Source organism: Ammospiza nelsoni, chromosome 21 (assembly GCF_027579445.1).
Source record: "Ammospiza nelsoni isolate bAmmNel1 chromosome 21, bAmmNel1.pri, whole genome shotgun sequence".
Taxonomy (NCBI): domain Eukaryota; kingdom Metazoa; phylum Chordata; class Aves; order Passeriformes; family Passerellidae; genus Ammospiza; species Ammospiza nelsoni.
The window spans coordinates 10726582-10751662 of NC_080653.1; the positions used below are offsets into that span (position 1 = coordinate 10726582).

The 25081-nt window shown below is 59.9% G+C and overlaps 1 protein-coding gene across 2 annotated transcripts; it reads right to left on the reverse strand.

The window, feature by feature from the left end:
• HNF1B (HNF1 homeobox B) lies at positions 1-22171 on the reverse strand. 2 transcript variants are annotated; one of them, XM_059486961.1, is made up of 9 exons: positions 21834-22171; positions 17132-17331; positions 15665-15851; positions 14994-15235; positions 6468-6628; positions 3723-3855; positions 3436-3627; positions 2947-3065; positions 1-560 (listed from the first exon to the last, which is right to left on the reverse strand). In XM_059486961.1, the coding sequence occupies exons 1-9, from the start codon at positions 22169-22171 to the stop codon at positions 540-542; spliced, it is 1593 nt and encodes a 530-aa protein (XP_059342944.1). In that variant the 3' UTR covers positions 1-539. The 2 variants fall into 2 exon arrangements, with proteins under 2 accessions (XP_059342944.1, XP_059342943.1); XM_059486960.1 differs by having other exon boundaries at positions 15665-15929.
• Positions 22172-25081: the final 2910 nt, after the last annotated feature.

A 25081-nucleotide genomic window follows, 5' to 3' on the forward strand; every position in this document is an offset into this window, starting at 1 on the left:
TATACAGATGGGGGAATTGCACTTAATTACAGTAGTTTACATCCATTGGACAAAATTTACTTATTTTTTATATAAATCTCTATGTATAGGAGTGGGAGGGGGGAGGATGGAGCAGACTGTACCTATATTTACAGGTTAATTGGCTCAGTTCAACAACACATGCAGTTCCTCCCTCCGAACGCCAAGTAACAGACCCGGTCCCTCTCAGTCCGAGCGGAGGAGTACAACTCAAACATGATCCATCTTCCCCTTCTGCCAGCTCCCAGCACAGCCCGTGCCTCGTTCCTCGGGAGAGCCTCTTGCAAGGCAAACACTTCAGCGAAACAATCCCCGAGACACGTCTTGGAAACACTGCGCGGAGGGATGGAGAGGCAGGACCGGGAGAGCCCCGGGAGAGCCCCGGAGGGGGAGCCCCGGGCCCGGCTCCGTGTCGGGCTCCTCGCTCGCTGCTGGGCGCTGCTCCGGCAGGCGGCTCCCGGCGGGATGGTGAGGAAAAGGAGCTCCCGTAGCTGTGTGCAAGAGCAGCGAGGTGTGGAGCATCACCAGGCTTGCAGGGGACACTGCGCAGGGAGAGAGAGGGGCACAGTGAGCGGCGCCGGCAGGAGGAGGCAGCAACACAAAGCATTCGGAGGCATTGCCCCCTGCATCACCTCCTGCATCCCTGCATCCCCTCCTGCATCACCTCCTGTATCCCTGCATCACCTCCTGTATCCCTGCATCATCTCCTGCATCACCTCCTGTATCCCTGCATCATCTCCTGCATCCCTGATCCCCTCCTGCATCACCTCCTGCATCCCTGCATCCCCTCCTGCCCTGCTCTGTGACCACCTTGGTGCTGCCCTGCTCAGCCCCCAGCCCTCCCTGGCACCCCTATGGGGGAGCCAGTGAGAAAATACTTTCTTAGCCAGCTATTGCCACCCCTCCCAAAAATAATAACGCCAAAAAAGGTCCTGTTTGTGCCCAGGCTGTGCCAGGAGTCGTGTTTGTGCCCGGGAGCAGCCAGGCGTGGGGCTGAGCTCGGCTGGGGTGGGAGCAGTGCCGGGGCTCATCCCCAGCAATGCTCTCGTCTCCAGGGACAGAGCCCCCCCTGCCACATCCATCCCACTGCAGGGCCCCTTCCCCATCCCTGCCCATCCCGGGGGTCCCCCCGGCGGGCCCGGCAGGGGCGGGGTGACCTTGCACAGCAAACATCATCAGGCGCAGATAAGGAGACGCCAGGAGGCTCCCGTGACATGTCATTAGGGACTGGCCCTGGCTATCAGGTGTTTGCCAACGTCATAAACGCCGTGCCTCGGCCCCGAGCGTTGTCAAAGGAACAGAGAGGTATTTGCCCCTTCCAGGTCTAACAGCAGCATCTGATAAGGGAGCTGGGGGTGAGCAGGGACCTCCCTCCTGCTCCGTCCCGCTGGCAGGACCTGGAGCAGCCACCTCCACCACGGAACAGGTTTTGGGATATGGTGGGGGCTCCCTGCCTTATGCCGAGGCAAAGTGTGGAGGAGCCAGGGCGCAGCCCCTGGTAGCCCCATTCAATGATAGAAACCCAAATCACCAAAAATATTCAGGTATTTGAGCAATTTGGGTGGTGAACAGCATTTATGGTCTCCCTACACTGCATGTGTCACACTCCATCCACCTCTGGCTGATGAAACTGCTGACCACCAAGAAAGAAATCCATGCCCAAAGATGAATTTTTTCAGCAGTAGCTTGGGCACAGAATGGTTGGTGGGAAAAGAGGTTCTGGGGGCTGGGAGGACACAGCTCACGTCCTGCCCTGGTGCTTGCAGGATGTTTATCATGTATTGGGGGTAACGGGGTGCAGGTGAAGGGTCCTGGCCCCGTATCCCTCCTGAGCCCTGCTGGAATGAAGCGCAGGAAGGTGATGGAGGCAGAGCCCCGGCGTGGTCAGGGTAGGCTGATCGCAGGGCCCCGGGCAGCAGGGGATGGCCGGGCTCCATCTCGCTGCCAGGGACATTTCCTGTGTCCCGGGGCTGCCGCATCAAAGGCAGCAGAGCTCGATTAATCAGGGGCAGTTCGGGCTGAGCGCGCAGCAGATGGGCCGATAACGCCGCACGCAGGAAATGGAGCTGGGGGCGGCCGTGCCTGAGCGCTCACCCTGGGACTGCCCCGAGTGGGATCCCCCGGGGGAGCCGTTCCTGACCCCTCCCCAAGCGCCCCAAACCCCCCAGGTGCCCCCTTTGCAGCCCCTCCCTCCATCCCTGCCCAGGATCCCACAGCGGTGCCGGGGGGGTGTCTCAGCAATCCCACGCCGTATTTACTCTGTGGTCATTGCAGACATTTTTTCCCTGTCCCCTGTCAAACCTCGGGAAGAAAAGTTTATCTGAATGCAAGTTCAAGGCTCTCTCTTATTTATCTAGCGATCAATAAGGGCCACATATTTCCCACAGTCCCCAGAGCTGGCTCTCAGAAAGGGACCATTGTCTCAGGAAAACCTCACACACCTGATTTGAACCAGGATAAGTCCGGCCTTACACCTGCAGTGGGCAGATGATAAAGGTTTATGGGCTGGGGGAGGCTGGGCAGCCTTGGACTGCACTCGACTCCAGCCAGGGCTGATCCCCCTGGACGTGGGCAGCAGAACCTGCTTGGTTCTGCCTCCTCAGCCCCAGCAGGATGCTCCACTCCCAGGGATGAGCAGGGCCTGCCTGGTACCACCAAAACCACCCAAATCCCATCCCACCACTGCTGGCAGGTGCTCTGGAGCCAAAACCACCCAAATCCCATCCCACCACCACGAGCAGGTGTTCTGGAGCCCATGAAGGGGCTGCAGCGGGGTTCCCATCCTCAGCTCCCCCCAGGAGCACAGCACAGGCAGCAGGATGGGGTCTGTGCTACTCCCCCCTCCAGCCCCACATGCAGAGGGGGTAAAGCTGCCCCCCAGGCTCACAGCCCACCCTGTGCCCCCTCAGCCAGCCCCGAGGGCATTACCTGCTTGCTGGAGGACATGTTGGTGAGCGTGCTGATGCTGCTGGTGTCCGTCACCACCATGGCCGAGGGGAAGCGCGAGGTGTGCGAGTACTGGGGAGGCTCCTGCTTGTGTGTGTACACTGTGGGCACAAGGGGACAGGTCAGGGAAAAGCCACCCCAAACCCTGCCACGGCATGTCCAGGAATGGGAACGGGCAGCTGGGAATGGGGATGGGATCAAACAAGCCAAGGAAGGAACCCAGCACTTCCCCCCAAGCCACTGCGTCCTCAGGCAGCAGCTCACCCCCAGGAACCCGTGGGGACTGAGGGGCTGTGGCTGGACCAGAGGGAGGAAGGGATGAGGCAGGATGTGACCAGCCTGCTCTGCTGAGCATCCATGGGCTGGAACCACAAGAGGGACAGCAGCCAAGGACAGAGCAGGAGGAGGAGGGCACAAGCTCATTTCCCATGTGAATCCATGCAGGGCCCCTTGCAGCTCCCCAGGCCTTACTGTGTGAGTTCTGCAGCTGGGTGACGGTGGCCATGAAGGGCTGCTGTGCCATGTGGCCCGGGGACTGCTGCATCAGGGGCTGCTGGTGGGGGCTGTGCAGCTGCTGGGAGAACTGCACGGGCTGCAGGGCTGCCAGGCTGCCCGCCACGCTGTTGATGACGGGGACGCTCTGGGCCTGCGAGGTGTTCAGACCTGGGAGCAGGGAGAGAGCAGAGCGGGGCGTCAGCAGGGGCAGCAGGGCCACCCTGGCCAGGGCAGGGCACCAGGGGAGCTGGGGGGACACTTACTCTGGGCGATGGCCATGACCCCCGAGAGCGGCGTCATGATGAGGTTCTGCGACTGCTGCGCGTTGTGGTGGGACAGGCTGTGGATGTTGGTCAGGGTGCTCACCGGGGGCAGCCCGCCCCCCGACACCGAGATCTGCGGGGCAGGACAGGCACAGTCAGCACAGCCCCCTGCTTCCCTCCGTGGGCACGGGGGCATCAGCAGAGCCCCCTCCCCAGAGGGGAGCAGGCTGCAGTCCTGCTGAACTTCACCCCAGACAGCCCCCGCTGCCTGCAGCACCTCATCTTGGTGTTAATGTGCAGCAGAGCAGCATTGGGAAAGGCTCTGCTGGCACTGGCCTCCAGCTGCACTGGAGCATGGCACTGGAACACAGCACATCCCAAACCCTGGCTGCTCTGTACCCCGAGTCCAAGCTCCAGCCCTGGGGACAGCTGAGGGCTCTCAGCACTCATTAACTCCTAACCATCCTTATGAGACTCAGCCATCCTGCTTGCAGGGGAAAGTGGGACCTATAAACTCGGAGAAGTGGAGAAAAATGACAGGAGGAAGGTGAAAAGGGCCTCGTGGTGATGATCTTAGTCACCAGCCTGGCAGGATACTGGTGAGACAGGGCGGGTGTGCACAGCCAGAGCCAGTGCTGGGGTTTCGGGCCAAAGTTTAGGGATCAGACAAAGGCACTTGGCATGGGCTGCCAGCACTGGAGCTGCTCCCCAGGACGTGTCAGTGCCTCATTTCTTTAACTGCTGCCCCTTCCCCTAATTCCTGCTGTTAGCCCTCCTGCACAGGGTGACCCCAGTCCCAGCGCAGAGCCATCCCTGCAGCCCTTCAGGTGACATTTCTGGACACCGGTGCCGAGCACCTTGTTTATTTTGCACATGTGAGCTGGAGATAGCAATTGAAACAAATCCATCAATAAATTCCACAGCCCGGGAGTGACTCACGTTTCCTGATCCGGTATTTTCCACTTTCCAAGTGCCTCCAAGGCCGGGTTACAGCACACTCGGCTGCACAAGCCAAACAGCTCCCGGCGGGCACACGCTGCAGCCCTGCTCCTCTCACGGGGTGTTTGGCCCCAGAGCACTGCACCTGCACTGGGCATGATGGAAAAGACCCTCCGGGCACTGGGCCCTCAGGGCAGACCCCCTGGCACTGACACAGCCCAGGCAAACACCGGAGCAGGAAAGAGTGAGCCACGAGGGATTTCAGTAATGCTCCTTCCTGAGAGATGCAGCAACTTCCTTGGCAGCTCCTCGTTTCATGTGGGGCAGCAAAGGCACATGTTTACTTACTAGAAACCACAGCCTACAGCATGTTTCTATTAAATCACTGGCAAGCACCAGCTAGCCCTGCCTGGAGATCAGAGATAAGCTGGCAGAGCCAGGGTCCCCACGGCTGGGCAGTGTCTGTGCCTTGGGGAGATCTCTTCTGCTGCACTTCACTGAGTGCCTTTCCCAGTTTAACCTGCTCCCTTTCCTCCTGTCGTGCTGCCCAGCCCCTTCTGGGGGTCTCTGCCCAGTCCCAGGGGGTGCTGGCATTGCCTGGTGCTCGGGGACCCCCACCCTGGGCATGCGGTGCTGCTGCTGCTGCCTTTGTCCCTGACTCATTTTATGGCTTCCAGGCTGAGGGTTATGAGGCTCAACACACCCTGGGCTGAGCTGGGCGTGCTGGGGCAGAGGCAGTGGGCTGGGGTGTCTGTCTGCAGTGTCCCCCCAGCGTGGCAGGGCACGTTGGGCTCGGCAGGGTGAGTGCCAGAGCGGAGGGGCTGCACAGAGACCCTGCCCAGCCAGGGGGAATGGCACAGCAAAACGGTGCCATAGTGAGGGAGGGCACAGGGAGCCCCTCCATGGACACCCAGCCTCACCAGGGCACCCACAGCATGGCCCAGCAGGGACAGCCCTCTGAAAATGGAAGTGAAAACCGGGCAGGAACCGGCTTGGCCCCGTCATCCAGTGCCATGTTTGACTTTCGATTTCAGCCGGAAAAAAACTCCCGGAAAAGCAGCAGCTGCAGGCAAAGCCCTGCCAGGCTGCTCCAGGGACGGGCTGTGCTCGGCTATCACACCCATCCCGTGCTGGCCTGAGCCTCTGTACCCCCTCCTTGCCCTCCTGCACCCCTCCTTGTCCTGTTCCTTCACCCACCCTGCAGGGGCTTTGCCCCAGGAAGGGGCACCCCGAGTGCCATGGCCCTGCAGCAGCAGCATGGGGACATGTCCAGCAGCACAGGGATGCTGGTGTCCCCATCCCCATCAGGGATGCTGATGTCCCATCTCCATTCTTGGAGACACTAACAGCTCTGCCCAGCAGAGCCCCATGGCAAAGGGGATGGGGAGAGGCAGGAGTTGTGGGGTCAGAGCTTTAATCCCCTGGGACAGGGGATTAAATAAAAAAAATCCCCTGGATTTTTTTTTTATCAGCTTCAGGATACTTTTCCTGAAGCCTTCCCAAACTCGGGAGGGCTTCAGGAGAAGTAATGAATGAGTATTTTATCGATACCATGTCATGGGCAGGGGAAAGCAAACAGAGATCCACCCAGCCTGCAATCAATGAGCCCGGCTCTGGCAGATGCAGCTGGAGCACACCGTGTGTCCCACCGCCTCGGAGGTGGGGACAGTGGCACCCCGGGCCCCCACAATGCCCCATTGTTCAGCCGGGCCGGTGTGAAACCCGGGGAAAGCTCTGTTTGCTCTGCCCCTGGGCCCTCTTATCTTATCAGCGCCGCCGCCGCCACAATGGGCCAGGTGTACTCACCATTTTCCCTTCGGGAGACAGCAGAGCGTGGCCCGGGTCCAGGCTGGCCGGGGAGACCTGCTGCAGCACAGCCTGGCTCGTGGTGACCATGGCAGCGCCGCCGTGGTGGCTGATGGCCCCCGAGGACACGGCCTCGCCGCCCGCCTGGCTGTACCTGACCCCTGAAACACATGGGCATGGTGTCATCCATGGGCAACACAGAGATGTGCCAGGTGTGCCCTGGCTGTACCTGACCCCTGAAACACATGGGTATGGTGTCATCCATGGGGAACACAGAGATGTGCCAGGCGTGCCCTGGCTGTACCTGACCCCTGAAAAACATGGGGTTCATATCATCCATGGGCACTACAGAGATGTGCCAGGTGTGCCCTGGCTGTACCTGACCCCTGAAAAACATGGGGTTCATATCATCCATGGGCACTACAGAGATGTGCCAGGTGTGCCCTGGCTGTACCTGACCCCCGAAAAACATGGGGTTCATATCATCCATGGGGAACACAGAGATGTGCCAGGTGTGCCCTGGCTGTACCTGACCCCTGCAACACACACACGGGGCTGCAGCGAGCCAGAGGGACCAGACACCCCCCAGCCCCCAGAGCAGACCCCAGCCCTCCCCTGCCCTCAGGGAAATGTGCCCCCAGCACAGGTCTCCCATATAAATGTATTTAATTTGGCCGAAGCACCCCACACTGATAGCCATATGATCAGCCATGTGCCATGGAAAGGCATCCACAGATCACAAATAATTAACTGAGGAAAACCCAGGGCAAACAAAAGTGTCTTTTACAGGGCTGCCCTGACAGCTAGGGTGAAAAACCATTTGTTAGGAGGAAAAACCATTGGTTAGGAGGAGCCCAGCCCTGTGCTCCCAGCCAGATTCACTGAACTGCTCTGGGATGGAAGTGCTGGAGGATGGACAGACAGACAAACCATGGCTCTCCTGGGGGAAAATCCCATGGTGGCAAAGCCACCTTGCCATCCACCCCAAGGACACTGGGGACAGCTCCTCAGAGTGCCCATCCCTGGGGCTGGCTTGTGAAGGATGCTCTAAGGACAGATCTAAAATCAATATCTGGACCAAGGAAAAGCAAAGAAACCAGAACTGGAGTCCAGGAGCTTCCCCCAGCTCCAAAACCAAGCACAGAGCCTCCACCCAAACCACACCACAGCCACTCTGCAATCACCCTGAATTTCCCCCATCAGCTGGTTAAACACGAGCCACAGATAGGAATCAGCTCGATGTCTGGCTCCTGATGATTTCCCAGCAAACCCCTTTATCCCTGATAATAAAAGAATGTCCTCTGGCAGGTGGATATTGGCCCAAGTGGACGTCCCAGGCGCGAGCAGGGTAAACATTTAAACATTGCCCAAGCCGGGCACTGTCACACACATTCCCATTCCCATTCCTGTTCCTGTTCCTGTTCCCGTTCCCATTCCCATTCCCATTCCCATTCCCATTTCCTTTCCTGTTCCCATTCCCATTCCCATTCCCATTCCTGTTCCCGTTCCCATTCCCATTCCCGTTCCCATTCCTGTTCCCGTTCCCATTCCCATTCCCGTTCCCATTCCCATTCCCGTTCCCGTTCCCAATCCCATTCCCATTCCCATTCCTGTTCCTGTTCCTGTTCCCGTTCCCATTCCCATTCCCATTCCCATTCCCGTTCCCATTCCCATTCCCGTTCCCGTTCCCGTTCCCATTCCTGCAGAGGGTGCTTCATTCCCTGCGGGCCGGGATCCATCCCGCTGTGGAACAATGGCAGGGAGATAAAACAAAGCCCTTTCTTCTGGCCGTGATCTGAGAGATAGACCCGGGGCAGACGGCTCCTCTCGCCAGGGAAATCAGAGTTTCTGCTGTCTTCAGCCTCCTCTGGGCTCAGCCAAACAACAAAAAGTGCATTTTAAATGCAAAATCATGCCCTATCCAGCCGAGGGGGTGGTACCTCGTGAGCCAAGCCACCCAAAGCTGTGAAGCTGGCTTTATAACACACAGGAGGGTGGCTAAATGCTGATTCTGAAGCTCTTCCTTGCAGCCCCAAGGACGAGCCTTTGATTGTTTGAGGAACAATAACCAGCGCCGAGATCCCCAGATAGGCTGGGGACTGAGATTTTGGGCCTCCAGATAAAACCACAGCAGGCTCTGTGTGTTGATGAAGAGTCCTGATGAGGATTAGCTCTCCCCAGGAGAGCCAGGCTGGGCCCTGGGGTTGGTGACAGCAGTGCCACTGTCCTGCCCCACCAGGGACCTGCTCAGAAACACTTGCAGGGCAGGCAGAATCCTCCTGCAGGGCTCATTTTGGGAAGCATCCACCCTCACTAGGCCATCCCCATCCCCACAATGGGAGGGGTGTTTTATTATTATTCCCCATCCCCACAATGGGAAGAGTGTTATTATTATTATTATTGTTATTATTATTATTCCCCCATCCCCACAATGGGAGGAGTGTTGCTATTATTATTATTCCCCCATCCCCACAATGGGAGGAGTGTTGTTGTTATTATTATTATTTCCCCATCCCCACAATGGGAGGAGTGTTATTATTATTATTATTCCCCCATCCCCACAATGGGAGGACTGTTGTTGTTATTATTATTCCCCCATCCCCACAATGGGAGGAGTGTTGTTATTATTATTATTATTTCCCCATCCCCACAACGGGAGGGGTGTTACTATTTACGTGTCCCCAGGGCTGGGCTGCGTTTGGGCAGATCACATCATTCACATCAGGGATATTAATGCCACCACAAGGCATTGCTGCTGCTGTCACTGCTGGGACTCAGGGAGCTCCCTGGGGATGGGGAAGCCTTTCCTCTGAGCTCCCCGGGCTCCCTCCATCACTGAGGGCTGGGATGCAGCCCTGCCCTGGCAGCACAGCCCTGGGAGCTCCCCAGAGGGCTGGGGTGAATGCAGGGGCAGGGTTACAGCTGTGAGCACCGGGAATGAAGGATTCCTCCAGAGCTCTGGCATCCAGGCTTTATGGGCTGGGCCCAGACAGCCATCAGGGCCCAGCACAAGGGTTCTCCTGCTGCTCTGCTGTGCCTCCACAGCTGGAGGCAGCCCTTGTGCAAAGGGATTTATTCCCCCTCAGTCTGCTCCCTCAGGAGAGGAGCCGGGATGGGGTCACAGGAATGGGTCTGGCCCGGGAGCCTGCCCTCCCCAAGGCTTTATTTTTAACTGGAGCTACAGCCATAACATAAAAGTGTGTTTATGGGACGGGCCATTGTGTGGGCCCTGAGCTGCACAGGCTGTGAAATGTTTTACTGCCCTCCCTTGCCCCAGCAGGGTCTGGCTCCATAGCCTTAACCCTGCTCCAGCCACGGATGGGGACAGCAGTGACAGCCACGGATGGGGACAGCAGTGACAGCCCCAGGGCAGGGGCCCCAGCACCTCCCGACTGCTCTGGGGTGCCACACTCACCCTCCTGGCTTGGCTTTGGGGGCTTTTGGGGTGGTGAGGGAGTTTGGGGCAAGGATCAGTCTCTTTATCACTCTCATCACAGCCTTGTGCCTTTCCTCAGAACACACCAGGCCCTGCCTTTGGCAGGCACCAGCAGGGAAGCAGTTTGGTTCTGCTTTGCTTTAAGTCATGTTTGATATTAATAAATTGTATATATTAAAACAAAACCCTCATTGTACTTTTAACTGTCATTCCCATGCAGTGAGAGCCCTGCTGCCACCGTGCCACAGCACATCTCAACTGTGCCTGCCCCTTCCCCCAGCTCCAGGCTTCTGCCCAGACCTTCACCGATGTCCTGCACATCACCAGCCATGCCAAACCCCAAGACAGACCCCAAAAATTCACCGGTGATCTGGTGGTGGAGGGGATGCAGCTCTGGCTCTGCCTGACCCCTCAGGATGCAGCCACCAGCACAGACTAGGGTGTGAGAATGGGGTGAGAAAAGCAAAGTGTAACTTTTGGGGACATGCTGGACTCAGTGATGCTTCACCCACTGACACTATGGACAGCCAGGTCACTGTGGGACAACCAACTTCACTCTCCCAAAATTCAGGTCCAGGCAGCACCGAGGGCACCTCTGACTTTTGGGCTGCCACTCAAATTGTCCCTAAAGTGTTAATCTCGCTCAGTTACAGAGGTGCATAGTTTATATCCATTATAAACCCGTTTATGGGGACTAGACCCTCCCATTTCACTGCTGTCATAAAGTTCTAATTACCCCCATAAAGCAGGGAAAAGCTCCTAACAGTGCACTGTACCCAGCCAGCCCCACAATGTCCCTGACAGTAAAATATTACAGCCACTGCCACGGGGTCCCAGTGACAGCCAGCACCCCCAGAACATGGGGAGGGAGCCAGGAACAGACCGGGTACCCCAGAGCCAGGAACAAACCAGGGAACACCAGAGCCAGGCACAGACCAGGGAACCCCAGAGCCAGGAACAAACCAGGTACCCCAGAGCCAGGAACAAACCAGGGAACCCAGAGCCAGGCACAGACCAGGGAACCCAGAGCCAGGCACAGACCAGGGAACCCAGAGCCAGGCACAGACCAGGGAACCCAGAGCCAGGCACAGACCAGGGAACCCCAGAGCCAGGCACAGACCAGGAACCCCAGAGCCAGGCACAGACCAGGGAACCCAGAGCCAGGAACAAACCAGGGAACCCCAGAGCCAGGAACAAACCAGGTACCCCAGAGCCAGGGTTTGCTGATGGGCTCTTCTTGTAAAGGGAAGGTAAAGCCCTTCAGCTGCCCTTTGGGTTTTAGGGAGAATGTCAGGGGTGGCACTGGGTTATTTTTATGTTTATCTCCAGCTGCAGAGATATCTAAATGTATATATATATATATATATATATATATATATATATATATAATGCATTTTAATATAGAGATATCTAAATAAATAAATATATAATATATATGTAATGCATTTAAATATAGAGATATCTAAATGTGTGTGCATATATATATATAAATAAAAGTAATGAGTTTAAACATATACCTATATACACATATATATGTAAATAAATGTGATTGCTCAGATATTGATCTGCTACTCTGATGTTTGCAGAGCAGGGGTGGAAGGATGGAAGGAAGGATGGAAGGATGGATGGATGGATGGATGGATGGATGGATGGATGGATGGATGGATGGATGGAGGGATGACACCCTGACCCCCATGGGTGTGCAGCCCCCCAGGACAGGCTGGAGATGATGCTGTGCCCCCCAGACAGGCTCCAGGGATGCTGTGCCCCCCACCCTGGGGCCCTTTGTATGCAGGGTGGGCTCGGGGGCGGGCGGTGCTTCCCCTAATCTCATCAATGCCCCGATTGTCTTCGGGGCTCTTGAAGATAAAAATGGCATAAGCCAGAGTCTGCCATGGCACCGAGATAAAGCCCCGAGTGACCTTCAAATCAAACAGGGAACCAAGATCACTGATAAAACCCAGAGGAAGGGAAAAGTCCAGCCTCGGAGAGGAGCCTCCAAGATAGAAAGGCTTTAGGTATTTACCTGCAAACAGGTAAAACCCACAGCTCGAGGCCTGACAGATGGGTCCCCGAGAAGAGGCCGGGGGATGTTTGACTTTTACAGCTCCCATCCCTGCCCCGCTGTCATCCCGCCCTTTGGCAGGACCCCATTGATGTCCCAAGGAGGGGTGACCCCCTTTGTGCAGGGGCACGGGGGAGCTCTGAGCAGCCCCAGAGCTGCAGCCCCTCGTTTCTGTGGCGGGCAGGGGGACAGGGACACCGTCCCAGGCTGTCATTAAGCTGTTAAGGCATTGAGCGGCCCAGACGCCGCCACCTCGGGGCAAGGACAGTTCAAATCCCAGCATGGACGGCCACCATGGGGTCAGCCGGGTGTGCCCCACCGGGAGGGCATCCCAAACATGCCATGGAGGGGTTACAGCAGGGATGGACCCGGTGCTGGTTTGGGAACGTCCGGGATACGGCTTGGTCCAAGCGCCCTGAAGCAATCATGGCTGAGCTCCATCCCTGCCTGCTTCCCCAAAATCAGCCCTAAAACCCCACAGCGTCCTGGAGCAATCACCGCTGAGCTCCATCCCTCCCTGTTCCCCCCAAAATCAGCCCTAAACCCCCACAGCGTCCTGGAGCCACCACAGCTGAGCTCCATCCCTGCCTGTTACCCCCAAAATCAGCCCTAAAACCCCACGGTGTCTTGGAGCAATCACAGCTGAGCTCCATCCCTCCCTGTTCCCCCCAAAATCAGCCCTAAAACCCCACGGTGTCCTGGAGCAATCACAGCTGAGCTCCATCCCTGCCTGTTCCCCCCAAAATCAGCCCTAAAACCCCACGGTGTCTTGGAGCAATCACAGCTGAGCTCCATCCCTGCCTGTTACCCCCAAAATCAGCCCTAAAACTCCACGGTGTCCTGGAGCGACCACGGCTGAGCTCCATCCCTGCCTGCTTCCCCAAAATCAGCCCTAAAACCCCACGGCGTCCCTCGCCATGCCCATCTTCCCCTCCTCAGGACGGATCCCAGCACCAGAGGAGTCCCCGCATCCAAGCCCTGCTGACCCCTCCGGAGGGGCCGTGCTCCGCAGCCATCACTCCTGCCCCGCTGAAAGCCCCTCGGCTCGGGCTGTCAGCGGCCCTACGAGAGCCCTGCAGGCACGGCCGGCCCCTGCTGGCCCCGCTCCGACGGCCAAAGAAAGCCGGGGGCGTCAGGGCCCTCCAGCGCCGAGATAAATGCCCGCGGTTCCCGTAATTGCTGTCCCCTGCCCGAAGGACACAAAGGCTCTCGGGGGTGCCCCATGTGCGCTGCCAGGCCGGGGGCACATCAAAGGCAGCGGGCTCCGTTCAAAGCCCCGCCGTAATTGTCAATTAAGCATGCACGGGGGACGCGCCGTGACGATGCGGGGCTGCATGCTGGTGGGGCATTGTGAGCCCCGCCGCGACACCGAAAACAGCTGATGCTGCTGACAATGTGCTTGTGGGGCACCTTGTAAGCAATCAGCCGCTGACAGCAGGGCAAACGTCCCGCCCGTCCCGGCCATTGTGCGGGGCATTCCTGGGGCAGGGTCACATCTTGGTCACCGCTGGCCGCTCCCCGGGATGCTGCCGGTTCCTCCGGGGCCGGGAGCGGCGCACGGGCATCCCCGGGGGCTGCCAGCACCGAGCCCCGGTGTGCAGGAGCATCCCTGGTACCCTGCCCTTCCCATGGGCACCGTCCGCAGCACGGGCTCCGTCGGGTTTGCCTTGTGCCGAGCTGAGTGTGCGTTACACCAGCCAGGGGCACTTCCACAGCTGAGTGTGCGTTACACCAGCCAGGGGCACTTCCACAGCTGAGTGTGCGTTACACCAGCCAGGGGCACTTCCACAGCTGAGTGTGCGTTACACCAGCCAGGGGCACTTCCACAGCTGAGTGTGCGTTACACCAGCCAGGGGCACTTCCACAGCTGAGTGTGCGTTACACCAGCCAGGGGCACTTCCACAGCTGGGTGCGTGTCACACCAGCCAGGGGCACTTCCACAGCTGGGTGCGTGTCACACCAGCCAGGGGCACTTCCACAGCTGAGTGTGCGTTACACCAGCCAGGGGCACTTCCACAGCTGAGTGTGCGTTACACCAGCCAGGGGCACTTCCACAGCTGAGTGTGCGTTACAGCAGCCAGGGGCACTTCCACAGCTGAGTGTGCGTTACGCCAGCCAGGGGCACTTCCACAGCTGGGTGCGTGTCACACCAGCCAGGGGCACTTCCAGGGCTGGGTGCGTGTCACACCAGCCAGGGGCATTTCCAGGGCTGTGTCCGAGGGGACGCGGGGCAGTGGGGATGCTGTGCCCCCATCACCGAGCCCCCTGTGCCCATAGCGGGCTGCAGGTAAGGGACAATGGGGATTGTTCTCCCAACAATGCCTCTCGCCCCTGCCCGGTGTGCAGCCCCCGGTGTGCAGCCCCCTCCCCACGCCGTTATCTCCCACTCAATCCCTCGGGGGTTTTTGGCGGCTCTGCTCAGCTCTGCCCAGCCCTGGGCACGGCAGGGCCGGACTTTGGGCTGGGAGGAGGAGGAGGAGGAGGAGGAGGGGTCACTCTGCACCCCCGGCAGCTTTCTTCATCCTCCTCGCTCCGCTGTGGCACGGGGATGCTGCAGAGCCATGGAGCCAGCCCTGCAGCGGGGCCAGGACACGCTGCCACCCCTTCCCTCTGCATTGCCCGTGCACCCCTAGAGCCAGGGCTCCCCAGTGGGTTACACCCCATGAACGGGCACTGGCACAACGCTGTGCACCCCCAGAGCCAGGGCTCCCCAGTGGCCACGCACCACGAGCTGGCACTGCCACACCACGGCAGGCACGGGGCAGCTCCTCCTGCCCTGCTGGGCACAGCCTCTCCCTGCCCAGCCGAGCCCACACGGAACTGAGCTGCCGCGAGTCAAACCAATCGAGCAAACACTGATTTATCCCGGCACGGTGGAAATCCAGCCCTCGGCACGCGGCCACGGCGCTGCAGCGACAGCACGAGCTGCCCTCCGTCACCATTGGGACCAGGCTGAGCATCCTCCCCCTGCACACACAGCACCCCCAAACTCTGCCATCCCCCCAGCACGCTGGGCAAGGCTCACCTGGCATTTTGCTGGGCGGGGAGGCGCTGGGCTGGTTGTGGTGGGGGGAGCCGTGGGACAGCAGCAGGTTCATGCTGTGCGGGGGCTGGCCCGAGCTGTAGGCATCCATGGCCAGTTTCTGGCGGAACGCCTCCTCCTTGCGCCGGTTGGCAAACCAGTTGTACACCCGCACCTCCGTCACCAGGTTGGAGCCCAGCCCGTGCGCCTTGGAGGGGGACACTCCTCGCTGCAGACACTCGGCCCTGCAGGGCAAGGGACACGTGTGAGCAAGGGGGCTGCTGGGGGCAAGCGGGGGGCCTAGGACACCACAAATCTGGGGGGTTTCGGCCCTTCCTGCACGCCCACCCAGCCATGCTGTAAACGCCATCCCCGCTCCTTCTGACAATGCTGCAGCATCCCTGTGGTACCCCCTGTACCATCCCTGCAGCATCCCCATCTCACCCTGCCCAAGCATGGAGCTCACTCTGCCCCAGACATCACCCAGAGAGGGAAAACATGGCAAGGAGAGGCCTGGCAGCTCGGCAAAGCCGTGCCACGAGCCGGGAGCTGGGGTGGTGAGCCAGGAGCACGGCATTTCCCACGGCATCTCCTGCAGCATCTCCCGTGGTTTCAGAAGGAAGGCTGAGGCTGTGGGCAGGGGAGGCAGCCCAGGTGCGTGGGGCAGCCATTACCTGTTGCACTCCTCCACCAGGGTCTCCCTCTCCTCCTTGCTGGGGTTCTTCTGGCGCTCGTAGGCTTGGTACAAGATTTGCTGGGAGGCCGGCCCCCACTTGAACCGATTGCGCCGCATCTTCTTGCTGGGCGTTTCGGAGCAGGCGTCGTCGAGCTGGGCAGCCCCCTGGTTCTGCTGATTGAACTCTGGAAAGAGAAACAGCAGCTGATCCTGACTGCCTTTGTCTGTCATATTTCCACAACCCTGGACTGCCTGGTTGAACTCTGAAAGAGAAAGGAGCAGACGTGAGCTGGCCTGTGGCCACCGTCCCGCGCCGAGGGTCCCCCCGTGTCCCCTGCCCAGCACCCCGAGCCCAGGGCAGCCTTTGGAGCCAGCCGGGTGCCCCCTGCCACCCACCCCGGGAAGGGAAGGGAAGGGGCCAGCCTGCTGCCACCCCTGTTTAATGGGGAGGCATGAGCAGGGCACGCTATGGCCATGCATATTCATGGGCAGGGCCCTGCCAGCCCACGCTTGTTTCGGGAGGATTTTTCCAGCAGGACGGCTGCAGAGCCCCCCGAGAGGGAGCCCCAGATCTGTGCTCAGCCACAGCTCCCTCCCAGTCCCCTCCCAGCACGGTGGGACCCGTGCCCGGGGCGGGCAGCACCAGAGGTGACCTTCGGCGGCCGCCCCAGCCCCGGCACTTGTCACCACGGCAGTAAAGGGAGATTAATGGGAGGGTTTTATTATTCCCAGTTTTGCAGGGGAATTCTCCCTCTTTTTATAATGGCTTTTCCCCCCGTGACGGGGGGGAAGCACAGGGCAAGGCTGGAGCAGGCTCTGTTTGCTCTAATGTCTCAAGGTGTGTTTTCAGAGCAATGGTATTTGGTGCTAAACCCTTCTCTGCACTTCCCCTCTGCTGGATATTGCATCCTTCTGGAAGAGGGAGGCAGAGCCCTTTCCTGAGGGGTGCCAGTGCCACTCAGGGCTGCTTTGAGAGCTACGGGACAGATCCCAGGCCAGGGAAGAGTGGGAGAGGGGCACAAAGTGTGCTTGGTCAAAATAATCCGTATTTAAACAGCACTGACTGCCCCAAACCCTGCTACACACAGCAGCAACTCGGGGGTTTTTAATTTTCTCTCTCTACATTTTTTGCACTTAGTTGAAAAAAAAATTAGCAGCCTGAAAAATAACAGGGAAAAGGTAGAAAGGTGGGAAAGGCACCTAATTGTGAGCCATCATTAATTGCTTTCCCAGCTCTAACAAACACAAACACCCAGAAATTCAGCCGTGTGGATGAGCCAGGGGGAGCCCTGCCACCCAGAGCAGCTCTCACCCACTTTTCCTGCACCTTAAATTCATTTCACTTGGAAAACTGCTTTGGGGAGGTGGAGTCTGGGGCTGGTGCTGGTGCCCAGGGCAGGACAGGGACACGGGGACCCCCATTTCCCCCATTTCCCCCATTGCCCCCATTCCCACAGGTACTTACGGCGGAGGATCTCCCGCTGCTTGCGGACGTACCACGTGTACAGGGCAGCTCTCTTCTGGGTCTTCATGGGGGTGCCCTTGTTGAGGTGCTGGGACAGGTGGGACTGGTTGAGGCCGGTGACATCCACCACCTCCCTCTGGGGGATGTTGTGCTGCTGCATGTAGCCCTTGATCATCTTCGCTGCCCGCCACGGGTCCTCGCTGCGGGCAGGGAAACCAAGGGTTAACACCTGCTGCCAGGGGAAAGCCCCCAGGATTTGCTTCTCCCCATAATGGAGACCTTTCATTACTAATATTATTGATTATTAGTATTATTAAAACTGCTTCAGAAGTACACAAGTGTATGTTTTTGCCCAGGCTCCCAAAAGAGCCCTGTCCCAGCCCAGGATGGCAGAATGGGGGCTCACAGCATCACTGTGTGATCACAGCCAGGCTGTTCCCCCAGAGAGCACCCCAGTGTCCTGATGGGACACACCAAGGTGCCATCAATGCCTGCAAAGCTCCTCCAGACCCTCCAAGGAGAAGCACAGCCCGTCCATGAGCTGCTGCCCTTGCGTTCAGCGTGATTTCCCCATGGAAGATACGCACAGGCAGTGGGACATGCACATGGATGGGCATGGGGAGCCCATCCTGCTCTGCTCATGAAGAAGGAGAAGGGCTGGGGATGCTTTTCCTGCCCTGCTCAGGGTGCAGCACCTGCACTGTGCCCGTGCCCCCTGCCCTGCCACCGAACCCATCGCACTTGCTGTGCAGCTTCTTCCTTCCATTCCCACAGGGATAACGACCTAAAAATCTCAATATCCCCTTAAAAGGGACCCTATTCCCTCGCTCCCACAGCTGTGCATGCACTGACCGTACGCAAAAGGCTGAGAAGCCAAGGTCAAACCAGGCACACAAACCCCGAATGCAAAACCGAAACCAAACCCCCGAAAATTTTGAGTCATTCCTGATTATTATTAAACACTTGAATTTGGCTCCTGTAGGACCCAAATGACTCTTCTCTAAATGACTCTTCTCTAAATCACACTACTTTACTGTCCGCTGATTCAGTCTGATGATTTGCGTCATTTTATTTTAGAAAAAATAAAATTACGAAAATTAGCTGAAAATCCAAATGCTGTCCGTGGTCTTTAGCTCTATCGAATACCCAGTGTGACAGCAGAGGAAAAGGCCAAAACACCTGTGCTGTACCCAAGACCCCAGGGTTTATTCTGGGCTAAAAGGGAGCACTTTCAGCACTGAAAAATCAGCGTGAGCCCAGAGCTGGTCACAGTCCTGCACTCAAATAATGCGATGCCCCAGCGCCGGCTTGGAACGTCCAACTGCTTTCCCAATTCATCACCTACTTTGGATCCTTCACCTTGTCAAGTGAAAAAAAAAAAAAAAGCCCAACAAGTAGATTTCTTACTTTTATTCCTGAATGTAGCTTGAAAACAAAGCTGGTTGGATCCACGGCAAAACACCGGAGCAGAGCCCAGCTGGGCTTTGTCAGTCCCGGGAAGGAGCCACGGAGCCTTCCTGGAGCTGCTGAGCCCAAAGCTGCACCCCCAGGCAGGGAACCCCGCTGGTTTGGGGGTCCTGTCCGTGGGATGGCTCCCAGAAAAAGTGGGAATCGAGGAGAAGGATGTGGAGGAAATGTCCTGCCCAGGAGAACTGGGCACAGGCGCCGTGCCCCAGCTGAGGGGCTCGGGCAGACCGCTGTCACCAGCAGCTCATGTCACCCAACTGATCCCACTAATTACTGATTAATAACGAGTTAATGAAACAGAGCTCATTATCATTTCTAAGAGAGGTTTGGTTCGCAACCGAGCCCAGGGCAGCGTTTGCTCAGAGTGAAACCGAGAGTCAGTGAATGTGAATCAGAGCACGCTTGGAAAATGTCAAATGAGGGACTCGGGGGCTACACAGGAGATTTGGAAATTCACATAAAATTTGGCAACATTTTGGTTGGAAAAATATCAGAGAATTAGTAAAAATAGTCCCGGAATTTCCCTCCATTTAATTATTTTTAAAAAGGCTTCACCTTGACATTTCCAACGTGTTTCACACTTACACTTTCAAAACAATTACTCAGGTCTTAATTTCTGAGCAGTGATTTTTCCTTTACGAGTCAACTTGACCGTATTCAAAAGGGTTAAACAACCTGAAACCAAACCCAAACATTTTGTTTCATGTTAAACAAAATGTTTGGACTTGACCCAAAATGAAACGTTTGAGTGTTTGTTTGGCCTCTTTTTTTTTTTCCTTTCTTTTTTGGTAACCTAAAAAGCCAGAGAGGAAAACCTTTTGAGTCAACACCAGCCCTTATTCTTTGATTCTGTCACCAAAATGAAATAAAACAAACATTAATTGTCCAATCTTCAACAGGAGTTTACTTACAAACAAAACCAAAGCCCCGACCCAGCCCAGGAGTGCTTTCTAATACTGGAAAACCAGTTTACAGCCCTGGCTCCACGGTCCTTCTCACCAGAACCATGGAAAGGTGTTTTTCTTGCACAAAATTAGCCCCACAAAGCCTGGCTGCCAATGCTGCCCGAGAAAAAGCCATCATTTCCCCATCCAGCCTCACACACAGGTGGGGGCAAATCCTGTTCCTCTTCCCAGGGACTCCCAGACCAGCTCGCCCATTTTGTCAGCCTCAAAACCAGGTAAATACACTCCACATCCTCAGAGAAATATGCCAAGAATTTATAGAGATGGATTATAAGCCCAGCTCCCTGCAGAAATGCCGTCCTGCCCAGCATCTCCCCACACACCAGGCTGTGCCTGCGCTCCCCACGCATCTCAGGTGGCTCTGCTGGGTCCCCAGGGCTGGTGGCCTTCCCAAAGTCCCCAGCCCACGGGTGGCATCTGGGGTTTATTGTTTCCCTGAGTGAGGTGTGGGTGAGCCCTGCAGGTGGATGGGGCACGGAGGGAGCTGCGGGGTCTGTCCAGAGCTGGGCTCTCTATGGGTCACCCCACAGCACCCACCACGCCATGGGTGGGCAGCAAAGCCCAGACCCCAATCCCAGAGAGCCGCAGGGCTCCTGAGCAGCCCCGGGATGTGGGCACAGCCCGGGCTGAGCCTGCCCTGGGTCGGGACACCAGGAGAGAAGGAGAAGAGGGGCTCAGCCCCAGCAGGGCTGCGGTCGGTGTCTCCCGGCCGCCCTGGCTGCTCCCTCTCCAAGTACAAAGGCCTCTCTCAGAGCAAACACGAGCTCCTTGCAAAGGCTCCTCAGGGACATGTGCCCGCTCTTGTTTGAACCCGAGGCAAACTTTGCTCAGAAACACCTGTGGGAGCACGGAGACCCCGGCGCTCAGCACCCCGGGCACCCCGGGTGGATGTGGCCGGCAAGGGGACACTGGGGACAGGCGGGAGCACCCAGGGGCGCGGGCTCCGTGCCGGGCAGGAGGGCTGGGAGCCCATCGGGAGAGGCCCGCGATGGATCCTCCCTCGCAGGAGCCCCCTCGGCACCCGAAGGGTCCCGGTCTGGGCATGGGTGGCACTGCCCGGTCCCCAAAGGGCACCTGCCGGTACCGGGACGGGACAGGAGCGCGACTGCCGAGATCCCGGGGGAAGAGTCGGGGCCGTCCCCGGGCTCTGCGGGCTGGCGGAGGGCACGGGCACACACGGCGGCAGCACCGGGCACATAGGGCGGGCACACAGGGCGGGCAGCACCGGGCACACAGAGCGGGCAGCACCGGGCACACACGGCGGCAGCACCGGGCACATAGGGCGGGCACACAGGGCGGGCAGCACCGGGCACACACGGCGGCAGCACCGGGCACACACGGCGGGCACACACGGCGGGCACACACGGCGGGCCGCACCGGGCACACAGGGCCGGCAGCACCGGGCACATAGGGCGGGCACACACGGCGGGCAGCACCGGGCACACACGGCGGGCACACACGGCGGGCCGCACCGGGCACACAGGGCCGGCAGCACCGGGCCGCGCTCCGGGCACCGCGCTGGGCATCGCGACAGGAACGGCAGCGCCCGGTGTCCCCACACGGACAGAGCCCGAGCTGTGCCCGCCGCACTCGGGGCCGGCCCGCGGGGCTCCCACCTGCTCACACCGGCGCCGCTTCCCCGGGGCTCCGGAGCGGGCTCGGTGCCGCTCCCACGGGCCGGGGCAGCGCTGCCCGCCGAGCCCGGGGCTGCCCCGTTCGGGCCGGCCCGGCTCGGTTCGGTTCGGAGCGGAGCCGCATCCCGGGATGGGCCGGAGCGGAGCCGCCGCCGTCGGGGTTCCCTCCTCCTTCCCCGCTCCCGGTCCGCTTTACAACCCCGGCAATGAATAACCCGCCGGCCCGATCGCCCTGATCGCGGCCTTTTGTGTATCTTTCTGTTGATGATTTATAGAAATAAATTAATAACGCCGCGGGCTCCACGTGGTGCGGTTTACGTTTGAGCCGCCGGCGCGGACGGACGGAGCCGGCGGCCGGTCCGAGCCCCGCCGCTACCGGGGACGGGCAGCCCCGACGGGACGGGGGGACGCGGCCGCCGGCTCCGGCTTCCCCCTGCCCGCTGCGCGCCGCTCCGCCGCGGGGTCCGGACAGGGAGAGCCGGGAGCCCCGGGAGCCGCCACCGGCACCGACCGCGGGGCGAGCGGGGAGCGCCGGGAGCCCGCACCGGGCCCGGCACACCGGAGCGAGCCCCGGCAGGGCGCTGGGGCCGCGGCCGTCGGGCCGAGCCCCGCGGGCGGATCCGGCGGTGCCGGTACCTGATCATCCTCTCCACCTCCGCCCGCTGCTCCACGGCCTCCTCCGTGTTGAGCGACTGCAGCTCGCGGAGGATCTGCGGCGTGTCAAAGTCGTCGCCGTCCTCGGAGCCCTCGTCGCCCGAGAGCTTGCCCTTGCCGTGCCCGTTGGCCAGCGGCGGCAGCGCGGCCCTGCCGTCGGGGGGCCCGCCCGGGGACAGCGGCAGGCTCTCCAGCTTGACGCCGAAGCCGGCGGCGGGCACCATGTCCTCCAGGGCGCGGATCAGCCCCTCCTTGGTGGCGCCGGAGCTGAGCAGGGCGCCCAGCAGCTCCCGTTGCAGGGCGCTCAGCTGGGACACCATCCTCCCCGCTCCTGCCGCTCCGCTCGCCGCGCTGCTCCCGCTCCGCCCCGGCCGCGGCTGCTGCGGGCCGCGGGCCGCGCTCTAACGAGCCATGACCGCCACCATAAGGCATTATACCTTATGCAAATCAGCGCCAAAGCCTCTCCTCCGGCCCCCGCCCCGGCCCGGCACGGCTCGGCCCGGCCCTTAGCGCCCGCCGGGGCGGACTTTGCCTCGCGGCCCGCGGGAGGCCCCGGGGGAGCGGCGGGGGCAGCGCCGGGCGGGACGGCGCGCACGGGCACGGGCACGGCACGGCACGGCACGGCACGGCACGGCACGGCACGGCACGGCACGGCGGCTCCGAGCGCCCCAGAGCCGCCGTCGGGGGTCCCGGGGCCGGGAGCGCCCCGGGAAGGGAGCGCCGCCCTCTGCCCGCGCCCCCCGGGCCGAGCCGGGACCCCCGGCGGGTTCGGCTCCGTCGGGCGCTGTGCCCGCGCTGGAACGGGGCCAGGATGAGAGAGAACCCCGTGTGGTTTCTCCCCCCGTGCCCTCCAGTGTGCGGGTCCTGCTGGCCCAGCCCCGGCACAGGCAGGACAGGCTGGGAGCACCCCCAGGACGGGGGTTACCCGTGGGGGTCCCGGCCCCGCTGTGGGGCAGCTCTGGGGACAGGCTCGGTGCCATTTAGCTGTGCAGGACATGGCAGGACACACAGTTATAGCAGAGGGGACACTGCAGGGACAGAGGTCACGGGGGACGCCGAGCCCCCGCTGACCCGTGGCAGCAGGCAGGGCTGGGAGCAGGAACAGGTTTGGGAATGGGCAGAGGAGAGATCCAAGCTGTGCTCTGGGATCTGAACAAAACCTGCTTTTCCTATCGCTGAGAATGCACCAAGTCCCAAAGATCAAGAGAAATCAAAATTAAATTCACTGAAATCAAAGCAGGCACACGACGAGAGGCAGCAGCACACCCGGAGCAGGGCAGAGGAGCCCGGGACCCTTCAGGGGAAGGCAGGCCTGAGATCTCCACTCATGACTGCCCAGGTGCCCAAAGCACTTCCCGTTCCTGCTGCTCTTGGCAAAGGCCAGCAGCTCCAAACCCAGTGCTCCCAGATCCGGACTTCTCCGGGGCACCCTGAGCTACCTGCCCATCCCATAACACACAGAAACTCCTGCCAGCCCCCAGCACCCATGGCAGACCCCAAATGCAGCCCCAGAGCCCCTCAGGAGCTCAGCTGCGGTCCCTGACCCGCTGGCCATGGATCCCCTGTCAGTCAGACACCCTGGGCAGCTGCTGGTGGCAGTTTGGTCCCTGCAGAGCCAGGGAAGGGAAGGGAAGGGAAGGGAAGGGAAGGGAAGGGAAGGGAAGGGAAGGGAAGGGAAGGGAAGGGAAGGGAAGGGAAGGGAAGGGAAGGGAAGGGAAGGGAAGGGAAGGGAAGGGAAGGGAAGGGAAGGGAAGGGAAGGGAAGGGAAGGGAAGGGAAGGGAAGGGAAGGGAAGGGAAGGGAAGGGAAGGGAAGGGAAGGGAAGGGAAGGGAAGGGAAGGGAAGGGAAGGGAAGGGAAGGGAAGGGAAGGGAAGGGAAGGGAAGGGAAGGGAAGGGAAGGGAAGGGAAGGGAAGGGAAGGGAAGGGAAGGGAAGGGAAAGCCCCATGGCTGGGCAGGGAACAGCCTGTGCAGAGCTGGGAGCTGCATGGGCCGGACAGCCTGAACTGCCCATAAAACCATTCCTGCTCCATGGAACATGGCAGCAGTGCACCCTGAGAGCCCCCTGCCCTCGGGGGACAGGGCAGAGCCTCAGGGGGATGCTGGGGATCACAGGGAGCAGGAAACCTCTCTGTGTTGGGAGGGAGGTGCGGGTGAGCACACCACGGCCACGCTGGGGTTGTCATGGCCACACAGCTGCTGAGCACAACCTGGAGAAGAGAGCACTGAAAAATCCCCAAAAGCCTCTTTTCTATCTCCCAGCTTGGAGCCAGCTCCCAGCCCTGGTGCCACAGGGAGGTGACAGAAGCTCCCTGTGACCCCTCTTGCACCGTGTGAATCCTTGGGTGAGGGTCAGGGGCTCCCCAGCCCTGCTGTGCCCTGCACCCCGAGCTCTGCAGGGAGCAGGGAGCAAATTACTGGTGGGTGTTCCCCCTGTGCTCAGCTCTCCCACCTCTGAGGGTCAGTGGCACCTGCCCACCACTGCCTGCACCCACAGGTGGTCCCTGGTCACCCCAAAATTCTCCAGATCCCAGGAGATGGCAGAGACACCAAACCCATGGGGCTGAGGGACCCTGCAGGGCCTGTGCCACCCCGGGCAGCCCCTCAGTGCCACCAGGACTGTGTGACACCCTCTGTGCCAGCCCCTCAGTGCCACCAGGGCCTGTGCCACCCCGGGCAGCCCCTCAGTGCCACCAGGGCTGTGTGCCACCCTCTGTGCCCAGCCTGGGAACAGCCTGGCTCCTGCCCCAGCAGGTCTCTGTCCCTTTCAAGTGGGCTGCTGAGCTTTGCCGTGCTCTTTGCACAGCCCTCATGGCATCGCATGATAATCGTGTTCTGTCACAGTGGGTGCCCCGGACCTTGTCCTGTTTCCACACATTTGGAACCACCTGGCTAATGAAGTGGGCGTCGTTTTCTGGTCCATCTCTCTCGCCCCGCTGCTCTTCCCCTTTCTCCACGCCCCGCTCCCGGGTTCTGGCTGGCGGCCGCCCTTTCCCAGCGCTGTCCGGCACAGCTCATTAACTCCGCCGGGCAGAGGAGCGGTCACGGCGGCTGGGGCCGGGGGTGCCCGGGCTGCCAGCGCAGCCTTTCCCAGACAGGTTCCCAGATACTTTCCCAGAGAATTTCCCAGCTCGGTTCCCAGCTCGGTTCCCAGCCCCAGCCCGGCGGGAGCATCAGCCCGAGCTTCCAGCGGGAGGTGCCTGCGGCTGGGAACGCGGGCAGGCTGCGCCAG